The sequence below is a fragment of the Narcine bancroftii genome, chromosome 1 (genome assembly GCF_036971445.1).
Source record: "Narcine bancroftii isolate sNarBan1 chromosome 1, sNarBan1.hap1, whole genome shotgun sequence".
In the NCBI taxonomy this organism is placed as follows: Eukaryota; Metazoa; Chordata; class Chondrichthyes; order Torpediniformes; family Narcinidae; genus Narcine; species Narcine bancroftii.
Genome location: NC_091469.1, coordinates 410,382,797 through 410,395,757, shown reverse-complemented (window position 1 = coordinate 410,395,757; position 12,961 = coordinate 410,382,797). Strand labels below are relative to the sequence as shown.

At 40.5% G+C, this 12,961-nt stretch overlaps 1 protein-coding gene across 3 annotated transcripts in view; it reads left to right on the top strand.

Moving 5' to 3' along the window:
- Positions 1–12,961, top strand: part of pex1 (peroxisomal biogenesis factor 1) — a 105,701-nt gene that overhangs the window by 23,757 nt on the left and 68,983 nt on the right. For all 3 annotated transcript variants that reach the window (XM_069913921.1, XM_069913922.1, XM_069913923.1), the window contains 5 exons: positions 519–638; positions 1,257–1,380; positions 3,034–3,143; positions 7,316–7,410; positions 9,243–9,375. In XM_069913921.1, the coding sequence (XP_069770022.1) occupies positions 519–638; positions 1,257–1,380; positions 3,034–3,143; positions 7,316–7,410; positions 9,243–9,375 (582 nt within the window). The remainder of the gene's footprint in view (positions 1–518; positions 639–1,256; positions 1,381–3,033; positions 3,144–7,315; positions 7,411–9,242; positions 9,376–12,961) is intronic.

The following is a 12,961-nucleotide window of genomic DNA, read 5'->3' as shown; positions in this document are numbered from 1 at the left end:
ACAAACCTACTTTATTTGTAAATTGTAATTTTTTTGTCCTTTTTTTTGTTTCATACTTATCGCACAAAAATGAGTAGTCTTTCCTTACCCTTCTGACTTCTTTCCTCCAGCTTCCTGCCCCATCCTTCTTAGCCCTCTGCCCTCTCTCCCTATCACTTCTCAGCTTTTCTACTGGCCTACCTGTATCCACCTATTCTCTCTTACCTATTAGCCTGTGCTCTTTCCCCCTCCCTCCCTCCTCTCTTCCTCCCAAATCCTCCCACCTTTTTATTCTGGCATCTACTTGTTTTTCAACATTCTTGGCTCATGCCTGATACATTGGCTGCTTTATACCTATGGATGCTGTGTGACCTGCTGAGTTTCTTCAGCAATTTTGTGTATACAGTACATTTTAATTTAGTGACAAGAAATTGAGGGGAAAATTATTGACTCTTGAATTGAATATATTAGAGATAATATAAAGGAAGAAAAACCATTAAATGCTGTAAAATATTATTTATTATTAGTTTTTTTGTTAGATTCCAGATGGATTGAGAAAGAAGTTGAAACTGGAAGCATCTGCTGCAGTCAGAATAACTTCTTTAAAATTAGTTCCATCTCTTCCAACTGGAATTCGGTTGCAACCAATTCAAAGACTGGTGAGTGGTGGTATTTCCTATTTGGTAATAAAATGGAATTACCTTTTCATCCACCTTATTCTTTAAATGCAAGTACAGAAAGTTACTGTGTGTCAGAATCCTGCTCATTCAGTTCTTTTACCATTAGTTGTAGCATTTAGTTACTATCCCTACTTTGAAGAATTTACAGATCAATTGACTTTTTGCAGTTTAAAAGGAAAATTACCTCTATTTCCTGAAAAAAATTGTTACAACCAAAATCATAACAGCCAACTTAATTTTTGAAAGATCACTTTATATTAAAAAAAAATCAGATGATGCCATTTTCATCTTGGTTTGTCTCACTTTATTGGATCATGAGTTTTCTTCTTTCTTGGTTATTTAGGAAGAATTTTAAGTTTTAAATATTGTTAAGATGTGTATTATGTAATTTGATGTAACTCAGAAAAACTTTCAAGGTTACCGGTAACCTTTGTTTTTGCTCAAACTGAAGTAGTCTTAAAGTTAAAATGATTTAAAAGATTATATTAACAACAAAATTATACAAATAAAATTACAGTATTTAGTTTCTGAGTAATTATTTCAATAGACTCCATGATAACTCAGTTTAAGAAATAAATGTTATTTCCTTTTTTTCAGCCGGAGGAGATTAAAGATGATGATATTAAATCCTCCTTCCATTCATGGCTAAGTAATGTGAGCTCTGACAATTTCCCATTTTTTGCGACTTTATCAAATCTAGTAGGATTACAAGTTGCTGAACGTAAGTAATGAATGCTAAGGCAACCTTAATTTGGAATATTATAAGATTTAAAAATTCCTTTAGTCTTATTATTCACGACATCAGGTTCAAGTTTATTGTACTGTGTACTGAGGTACAGTGAGGAAGTTTGTTTTGCAACTAATCCAGATAGTCAAACCCATATAAAGCATTAAAACACAGTGCAGAATGCAGAGAAAATTTGTTAAAAAGAACAAAGGTAACATTATTTTTCTTGTATAAGGTTCATTCAGTAGTCTGATAACAGTGCTAAAGAAACTGTCCTTGAATCTCGTAGTACGTGATCTCATGCTCTCAATGGGAGGAGGATGAAGAGAGCGCTGTTGGGGTGGGATAAGCCTTTTAATGTGTTGGTTGTTTTTCTTCATCAACAGGGACTGCAGATAGAGTTGGAGGGGATGGGGTTTAGTGTGGTGTTCTGAGACTGCGTTCACAACTCAGCAGTTTCTTGCGGATTTGGATGGAGCAGTTCCCGTTCCATGCAGTTATGACAGGATACTTTCAAAGGTGCATCTGTAGAAATTGTTGAAGGATGCAAGTGACCTGTATTTCCACAGGCTTCTCAGAAAGCAGAGATTCTGGTGCACTCTCTTGGCTGTAGCATTGACATGGTTGAACCAGAAGTTGTTGAAGATGTTTATCCCGAAGAAGTTAAAGCTGTTTGTTACTGTCATCTCAGCATGTTTCTGAAATCTGTGATCAACTCCTTTGTCTTTCCAACATTGAGGAAGTGGTTGTTGTCCTGGCATTGGGATACTATCTCTCTTCTATATTCTGATTCATCCTTGTTTGAGATCTGGCCTATGACAGTGATGTCATCTACAAATTTATAGATGGAGTTGGAGTGAAATTTGGCCACACAATTGTCTGTGTACAGGGAGAATATGAGGGGGCTGAGTACATAGTCTTGCAGGGCATCTTTGTTAAGGGTCAATGGAGGAGGTATAATTGACATGCAGAAGAAGCAATGAAAGGGTATTTGAATCAAAGTTGTAACTTTGGAATCTTATTTGAATGTTAATGCTAAATACTGTTGATATATTTAAATACTGGTAATTAAATTAAGACTATTGCCTTTGCAATTAGGAATTATATTGTCTCAATTCATTCAAATTCATATCAATTATTTTGATACAAAAATGATACAATAGTAGTAAATGCATTAAGACTGAAAAAGGCAGCATTGCAATTTTTGGTTGTCCACTTTTAAGATGGAGGTAAGCAGGGTGTTTGATATCAGTGTCAGAACAATGTGTCATACAATGAACCTCTACCAGAACGTGATTAATTCAAGCAAAGATGCTGATGCAGACCCATTATTTTCTGGATACAGTTTAACAATGTTGATTTGGAAATTGTTGGATTTGTGTTAAATTTTGAATATCATTCTTTCGCACAGAATTTTCATTTTCTAGGTATGCAGTTTATTGTTCAAGCAATAAAGTATAAATAAAAAAGAACTAATTTATACATAATTTTTGTCTTAATCATTGTCCACCAGGAAATTGCAAAACACCCAATTGTCTTTTGATTTTCTTGGTAGTAAGGTTTAGGTGTACTATATTTTGGGCCAATAGGTGTAAATTTTAAATGTTAAAGCAATTAATTGATGCTAATTATTTATTTGTATTTCAGGAGTGATTGAATTTATGTTGTTTGTGGAACACATTGTAGAAGAGTCAGAAACTGAAGGGAACAAGTGTTTTTTATTGTATCCCAGTTTAATTAACAAAATTGATATAAAGGTAAATATTCTATAACTTCAAGTTATCAATTCCCATGAAGTACATTTTATAATGATAAATTGAGGTCTCTAACATTTAATACAATTCTAAATGAGACAAATCAAGCCAATCTTTGTATTTGTGTTGATATTGTTTAGAATGGATATAGATTTAATGTTTTTGATACAGTTTTGTACCACATGCTTAAAACTCTACTTGAAAGTGCATAGCACAACAGTCATGCAAAGGGAGTTTGCTCAGAAGAAAAATATACTAATGGCTTTGTGTGTGTAAAAGAAAAAATACTGCATGCATTTTGAGATTAATTTGAAACTACATTATTGTTCATTTTCCATCTGATGACTACCTATGAAGATGATTTTGTTTAAAATTTTTCATTTTTGATCACATTTTTCACAATTTTTATTGCCTGGAATCAATTTTTGTTTGATATTGTGGCGGCACACATCCTCATGGCGAACCGGCCCCTCTTGTATCGCCACGTGGCGGGGCAGCCATAGGGAAATGGCGTCATCAGATGTTTCTCTCTGACTCCAGCATCCTTTCCAGCACACGCGCTGGGCAGCGATTATGATGTCACAGTGCACCAGGTGACTGAGCTCATGCTGCCCTTAAAGGGGTGCGCTGAATTTGAATAAAAACAGTTGTTAACGACCTTCAGTGTGGCAGCAGTGATTTCCTTCAGCTCCTGCAAGTGCCACAGTGGTGACCCCGACAGGCCCAGATGTCTATCTGGACCCAGCAAACGATGGACACAGCCAAGGTGAACGCTGTAGCCCTCAAACTCCCCCCCCCTCCCCCCACCTTCTGGCCCCATCACCCACGGTCGTAGTTCAGGCAGGCGGAGGCACAATTCCACCTTCGCAACATCTCAGCCGACGCCACAAAATTTTACCATGTCGTGGGTGTGCTGGACCAAGACACGGCGGCGAGGGTGGACGACATCATTCACCGGCCACCAGCAGTGGACAAGTAGACCGCCCTCAAAAATCTACTCCTGGGGAAGTTTGGCCTCACTCCCCAGCAGCGTGCTTCCAGGCTCTTACACCTGGATGGGTTGGAGGACCTCAGCCCTCATGGATGAAATGTTGGCCCTGGCGGAGGATCATGAGCCATGTTTCCTCATCTGCCAGATATTCCTTGATCAGATGCCAAAAGATATCCGGCTCCATCTGTCTGGAGGACTTTTCTGACTCCTGTAAGGCCGCATCCCAGGCAGATGCCCTCTGGCGCGCCAAACAGGAGAATGAGGCAGCCTTCAGCCAAGTCTCCAAGCCGGGGTCCCGCCATCCACAAGATATCCCCAAACACAAGCCAGGGGGAACCCAGTCAACATGGTGCCTTTATCACCAACACTGGGGAGTGAAAGCCCGTAAGTGCCGCCAGCCCTGCAACTTCCAGCCAGCCCTGTGACTTCCAGGGGTACGGCTAGGCAAACCGCCGTTGATGGCTCCCACGGTTGGCCACATGAACAGCCTCCTTTAGATCACTGACAAGTCCACAGGTCACTGGTTCCTGGTGGACACAGGGGCCGAGCTGAGCGCCCTCCCACTACAGCGCTGGAAACTCGAACCCGGACCCCCGGTCCAAACCTGCGGACTGCCAATGTTCCGCAATCAAGACCTATGGCACCCGTAGGGCACAGATACAGATCGGGGATGAAAAGTTCACTTGGAGTTCGTTCTGGCCTCGTTGGGCACCGCGCTGTTAGGGGCTGACATCCTAAGGGCTCACGGTTTGCTGGTGGACGTGAGGGGCAGGAGGCTGCTCAACGCCTGCACTTTTCGCTCGGTGCGCCTGGGCACGGCGGACGACGACAGACCCAAAATTGCCACGGTAGCCACCATCACAGACGAGTTTGCCGAGATCCTCAGTGAGTTCCCTACCTCCCTACCATCCTGGAGCCATGTTTTGACGTCGCCTCCCCCTCGCCATGGAGTTTTCCATCACATCTCCACAAAAGGCTGCACGCCAGAGTTAGACGGCTGCCAATGGAGAAGCTAAAACAGGCAAAGGAGTAATTCTTGAGGCTCCAGAAGTTGGGCATCGTTCGGTGGTCAGGCAGCGCTTGGGCAGCGCGCACTGCACATGGTCCTGAAGTCATCAGGGGGTTGGAGGCTCTGCATGGCGCGTGGTTCTTTTCAAAAGTCGATCTGGTGCACGGATACCACCAGATCCCAGTCCACCCTTATGACATTGGAAAGACCGTCATTATCACCCCTTTCGGCTTGTTCGAATTCCTCCGGATGCCGTTCGGGTTGAAAAATGTGGCTCAGATGTTCGAGCACCTTATGGACACAGTGGGTAGGGATTTGGACTTTCTTTTTATCTACCTAGATGACATCCTGGTTGCCAGCCGCAGCCGTGAAGAGCACAAGGTCCATCTCTGTATCCTGTTCGCCTGTCTGGCAGAATTCGGTCTCATGGTCAACATGGCCAAATGCCAGTTTGGGAAACAGACATTGCAGTTCCTGGGGCACACCATCTCAGTGTCTGGGGCAGCTTTGGCACCAGAGAAAGTGGTAGCCATCCAGCATTTTCTCAAATCCTCCTCCCTCAAGGGTCTGCAGGAATTTGTGGGAATGTTAAATTTTTACCATAGATTCATCCCCAACACTGTCTGCATCTTGCATCCATTTTTTGCGCTGAACGCAACGAAAGAGAAGACCCTGGCCTGGTCGGAGGAGGCGGACGAGGCCTTCACTGCAACAAAACAGGCCCTCGCAGAGGCGACTTTGTTGATGCACCCACGCCCAGAAGCACACACGCCATGCTCGGTTGACACTTTCTCTACGGCGGTCGAGGGAGTAATGGAACAGTGGCTAGATGGGCAGTGGTGCCCGCTGGTCTTTTTCAGTAAGCAGTTGCGACCGCCGGAGCTTAAATACACTGCGTTCAACCGGGAGCTCCTGGCACTCTACCTGGCCATCCGCCACTTCTGCTACTTATTGGAGGGCAGAACTTTCACTGTTTTTACTGATCACAAGCCCCTTACCCAAGCACTGGCTATGGCCAAGGACCCGTGGTCAGCCAGGCAACAGCGCCACCTGTCCTATGTGTCCGAATTCACTACAGACATCCAGCACCGGGCAGGCAAAGATGCGCTCTCCCGTCCGGCCATCAGCACGCTACCTCCTGGCCTTGACTACGCGCAACTAGCGCAGGCCCAGCAGCACGCCGCCGAAACTCAAGCTTTCCGCACCGCCATCTCAGATCTCCAGCTCGAGGATATCCAGCTTCCTGACTCCGCCCAGCCGCTGCTCTGCGACACCTCCACCGGCTCACCGTGCCCGGTAGTCCCACAGGAGTGGAGGGCTAGGGTCGTCAGCTTTATCCACGATCTCGCCCACCCATCAGTAAAGACTACCATGCATATGGTGGCGCAGTGATTCGTCTGGCATGGCCTCAAGAAGGGAGTCGCGGTACCTGTTTACCATAGTGGACAGAGCAAGCAGGTGCCACACATCCTCTTGGCAAACCGGCCCCTCTTGCCGTGGGGAAATGGTGTCATCAGAGATTTCTCTCTGACTCCATCATCCCTTTCAGCGCACACCCTGGGCAGAGATTATGACGTCACAATGCACCAGGTGACTGAGCTCATGCTGCCCTTAAAGGGGCGAGCTGAATTTGAATAAGAACAGTCGTTAACGACCTTCGATGTGGCAGCAGTCACTTCCTTCAGCTCCTGCAAGCGCCACAATATAATCTCTTTTGCTTAGTAATTTGAAGGATTTTTGATGCACAAATATCCTTGAGAGTGTTGCAGCATCATTCTGATTTTATTTTACTGTTATATTTGCAATTATTACATAAATGTAATTTTGCCAAATCAATTGCAGTTGCATGTAGGAGAGCACAGGAGTCTGCAGATGCTGGAATCTGGAGGAAAAAAATGCAGCTGGAGGAACCCTCAAGACATCTATTATTGAAGGAAGGGTTCTGACCCAAAACGTTGACAATTTCTTTTCTCTCACTGATTGATGCTGCTTGATGCACTGGGTTCTTGCAATTGAATGTACATTTCTGAAATGATTTTGTTAGCCTAATTTTTGTACATTAAATGAAAATGTAAAAAAAGATTTTCACTATAGATGCATCCTACTTGTAATCTTTCATTATAGCTTGTTTTTTTTTAAATATAATTATTAACTTATGTGTTGCTTTCTGAAAAGGTAATTAAACATCTTTCAACAAATGATTCCGTTGAAGTAAAGACTGTAGGTGATATTGACCAGATGCTGCCATTTTACAAATTAAATTGTTTAGGGTAAGAATATTACTCTTTATTTTTAATAATTTTCCATATTCAAGTCATTAGCTCATGGAAAATAAAGTTTCTCTTAATTTTTAAGTAATGTTGTTTTCAGTATGAAATAGTTTATTTATTCACTTCCAACATTTCTAGTCTTTTGTGTCTGTCTCTGATAGACTACAGAACTGGTAACTTACTGGTTTTGACACATGGGTGCATTCCTTCAGATATATTTCTGCAAAGTCAGTAACCAGTGCCATCATGGTGATACCTGTTTTTAAAAAAAGGACTTCATGACCAATTCCTAACTTTCTGCACACAGTCCCTGTTCACCCTATTTCTCTACAACTTTGACATCTGCATCCACTTGCTGCAGACTTCCTCAATATTAAAACCATGATCGTATTTTAAAAAAAAAGATGTCAATTCTAAAACGGTACTTTCTCGAGTGTAGTAGAATTATTTTGGCAAGAAAGGTATAATTTGGTTATGAACTCTTTGTATGCTTTTATGTTAATTGCATTTTTTTATTACTGTAAGAAATATATAATTTTTAATTATGACCTGATTATTATTTTGCTTGCGGAAAGTATTTGCCAAAAATTGTTTCAATGAGTCTGATAAAATCCTAGAAGCTCACAAAATATATTTTCCATAACTTTGACTACCAAATTATCCACAAAACACAGCTGTCTTTATTATTAAACATTTTTGATTGGAAACCTCTCTATCCTTAATAAATGTTTACATATAATTAGAATCCATTCCAATGATCTTGGTAACCTTGTATTCTCACACCATCTAGCCTCATGCCTCTAAGTCCAACACCCTATTTTAATGCTCCTACCATTTATGTTTCTCTTTTATTTAATGAAAATTATCTGAGCCTATGATGCTTTCTGGACATTTACATTTCTGTTCCTTTTAGCTTGCAGTATAATAGTCCCAGACCATGAAGCTCACTGTCTAAAATGCATTACTTTTGAACTTTGGGCTTTTCCCTCAGACACCAGACATATTCCTTAAAGCCATGTTACTTTTTTTTGGCAATCTAAATAATCTTACCCAGCAAAACAAGGTTCTGGAATTCTTCCCACTGAAATTGCAGGGGAACAAGTGTGACCCTGCTATTTAAGAAAGAAAGCAGAAATAATGAGAGGCTCTCACAAATTTAAGTATGTAATTTTTCAGTATTACCATTTGCTGAAGCAGAAATCCTTGTAAAGAATCTAAGAATTAAGCAGGCCAACAGAGATTTATGAAAGGAGATCACATTTGACTGCTCTGATGAAGATATGTACAGTATAGTGGATAATGGTGTACTAATGGACTTCAATAAGGGTCTGCACAAGTGCTTGGTTAGTGAGGTTAGAATGCATGAAGCTAAGGATAACATATTCATAAAGACTGAGAATTGGTTGTTAATTGAAAGTTAGTTAATATGTGGGAATAAATGTATTGTTCTTTGGTTGGCTGGCTCTGACTAGTAAGGTACAGCATGAATAATGCTTCATTCCCAACAATTTGCCATCTGTATTCATGATTTGTCTAAAAAAAAAACATATATTAGCAAAATTTGAGGGAAATACTAAACTTTGTGGGATGGTGAGCACATCTGTGTGAAGATGTTCTGGCTATGGAAAGCTGGCTTAAGACGTAATTGACTTTTTTTTGTTTTCTAACTTAGTAAAGGATAAATTTATGCTGTGAGCATTTTGGCTAACCTGAAAATGTTAAGCTAGAAGTTGTCTAATTGAATTCTTTGTAAGTGTACATTTGTAGTATATTATTTTTGTTTCCCAAGCCTAGCTCTGTATTTTAATATGTAAAAATATATTAATTCGCAGCACAGTTCATGAGCTTGCTACATCAGCCTTTGAGCACATCTCTCTCAGCCTTTTGGGTCACCCGCTTGCGTGGGAATTTGCCTCTGTTGCACAAGGTCTCCGAAGTGGAGCTCTGCTATTAACAGGAATAAAGGTGCATTTTTTTGAAATAATGGGAAGCTATCACAAATTTAAATATGTAATTTTTCAGTATTACCATTGTAAAGGCTGAAAATTTGCTGAAGCAGTAATTGTCATGAAATAGATTCTTGCCTTTCTTGTTTTTCAGGGCGTATAAAAGCCTGAAATGTAACATGCAACATCTATCTATTTATTAAATGTAAGATTAAAAAAGAAATTGAGACAGAATGACAGAGGAGGTGATGGATTGAATATAGAACATGAAAGAGCAATCAAAAAAGAAGAGAAAATAAGAATAAATAAAACTTAAACAATGAAGAACTGATTCCCAGATCTTTTCCTAAGTTTGATTTTGATATTGAGACCATAAGCCAAATAATTAACAAACTTCCTAAGTCATGAAACATCACCCTTCTGTACTGTAGTAAGATTATTAATGAGTAATGAGGTTAATAAGGAAAGTGGAAGCATTAGATATTAATGATGAAGTAGTGAAATGGATTCAACAATGGATGGGAGATGCCAGAGAGTAATGGTGGAAAATTGTTTGTCGAATTGGAGGCCAGTGTTGAGTGGAGTGCCTCAGGGATCGGTACTGAGTCCACTGCTGTTTGTCATATATTAATAACGATCTAGCTGATAGGGTGGCAAATTGGATTAGTAAATTTGCAGATGATACAAAGGTTGGCGGTGTTGTGGATAGTAAGGAAGATTATCAAAGCTTACAGGGTGACACAGGACAGTTAGAAGGGGAAAGATGGCAGATGGAGTTTAATACTGATAAACATGAGGTACTACATTTTGGTAGGACAAATTAAAATAGGACATACACGTTAAATGGTAGACAATTGAGGAATGCAGTGGAACAAAGATTTAGGAGTCATGGTACATAATTCTCTGAAAGTTGAATCACATGTGGATAGGGTGGTGAAGAAGGCATTTAGTATGTTGGCTTTCATAAATCAGAGTATAGAACACAGGAGTTTGGATGTTATGTTGAAATTGTAGAAGGCATTGGTGAGGCCGAATTTGGTATATTGTGTGCAGTTTTGGTCGCCGAATTACAGGAAGGATATAAACAGTATAGAGAGAGAGTGCAGAGGAGATATACAAAAATGTTGCTGGGGTTTCAGGGTTTGAGTTACAGCGTAGAAGGTTGAGGGGTGATTTGATAGAGGTATTCAAAATTATAAGGGGATCGGGTAGAGTCAATGTGAATATGCTTTTTGTGGGGGAGATTCAAACAAAAGGGCATGGATTGAGAGGAAAAGGGGAAATGTTTAAGGGAAACATAAGGGGAAATTTCTTCATGCAGAGGGTGGTGAGGGTATGGAATGAATTTCTGACAATGGTAGTAGAAGTGAGATTGATGGTAATATTTCAAAGATAGGTTGGATAGATATATGGACGGGAGAGAGATGGAGGGTTTTGGGCTATGGGCTAAATGCGGGTCAGTGGGACTAGGTTCAGTCGGGCCCAACTGGCCTGTTTCTGTGCTGCAAATGATAAAATGGAGTATACTTTTAATACTGCAGACTTCAACTCCAGTAATTTTCCTAGTCCCCGATGATTGAATTTCCAATTGTACAATATCATCTTGAGCTTGCCCATAGTTTTTGAATGGGCCTTCCCCTGAAACTGCCTCCAGTGTCAATCACTTGTGGTAAACAGAAAGCAGAACTTACATTACACATTGCACTGAACAAAAATTCGAGTTGTGAGGTTCAATGATTATTTTATGTTGTCATCAAGGATCTTTTTCTGGGACTTCATGAGGATGATTTTCAATTTGTTGGTTTAACCTAATATTTTATACTTTGCAATATACCCCTCTGTTCATCCTCCCTTTTAGCACATTTGTACAATCCTATATTATAGTATATGCAACTTAACCTGTGGACCATATTAATCAGAGGCTCAATAACCCTGCCAATGCTTATTGAGCTCTGATTAATGTGGTCCATGGGATAAGTTGCATACAACATAGGATTAACTGTGATGCCAAGGACTATTGGTTGTTTTTTTCTCTCTCAAATATCTATCGGGCAGATGGATATTGTAAGCATGCCCATCCTGAAGATCTGGACCCCATGATCCTCTAAAACTATTTTATCTGCATCTGAACCAGTGGTCTCAACCTTTTTCTTTCCACTCATCATTTTAAGTATTCCCTATACTATAGGTGCTCTGCAAGGGATAATGTGGTATGGGGGTGGAAAGAAAAAAGTTTGAAAATTACTGTTTTAATTGTACCTAATTGACTCATTATGTGCATGGTTTCATAACTCCAAAGGAAATGGGCCAATGTCAATTTTTCTCAAGCAAAATATTTCAGTAACAATTGGGTCTAGAGCAGTGATTCTTTACATACCACCTTAAGCAATCCCTTACTAATCGCAGCACACCGATGGCATAGGGATTACTTAAAGTGGTGTGTAAGTGGAAAGAAAAAGGTTGAGAACCACTGATCTAAAAGTTACCCTGACCAGGCATAGGATTTTCTATTTTTCTTCACTTATCTGCTCACTGGCTAAACTTGATAACCTTTTGGAAGATCTGTGAAAGTAAGGTGTCTTTAAAAAAAATTACACTTAAGGACAGGAGTGGCTATCTAGTCCATCAAGCTTCCTCTGTCATCGAACCATAGGACACTACAGCTCAGAAACAGGCCTCTTTGGCCCTCTAGTATGGATTGAACCATTTTTTTTTGCCTAGTCCAACTGACCTGCACCCAGTCCATAGCCTTCCTTACCTGGAGCTGTCCAAATTCTTCTTAAATGTTAAAATTGAGCCCACATTCACCATCTCAGCTGGCAGCTCATTCCACCACATGCTGTGTGAAGAAGTTTCCCCAGAACTTTTCCCCTTTCACTCTTAACCCATGTCCTCTGGTTTGTATCTCACCTACCCTCAGAGAAAAAGGCCTATCTACATTTACTCTGTCTATCCCCCTCATAATTTTAAATACCTCTATCAAATCTCCCCTCATTTTTCTACGCTCCAGGGAATAAAATCCTAACCTGTTTAACCTTTCACTATAACTCAGTTTCTGAAGTCCAAGCAACATCCTGGTAAATTTTCTCTACACTCTTTCTATCTTATTGATGTCTTTCCTGTTGTTCGTGACCAAACCTGGACACAATACTCCAAACAATCATCCACCACTAATCTTTGGCTTCTCTCGTCCATCCATTGTTGAATTCAATTCACTACTTCACCGTGAATACCTCGCATCTGAACCTTCCTGACTAGCCTGAGTGTGGCCACTCAGTAGATCATGTTTGATGTGGCTGTAGATTCACCTCCACTTTTTCACATGTTCCTCATAATTCCCCATTATTCAAAAATCTGTCGTGAATACATTGTGCAGAGAATTTCACAAATTCATTACTCACTGGGAGAAACAGTTGCTTCTGATCTCTCTTAATTCTACTCCCCTGAATCTTGAGGCTATGTCCCCTAGTTCTAGTCTCTCCTGTCAGTGGAAGTATTTATTTGTTTCATAATTTTATATGTTTCTATAAGATCACCCCATCCTTCTAAACTCCAACCCCCTCATTTAAGAAATCATCCTGGTGTACCTCCTCTTATTGTGGTCT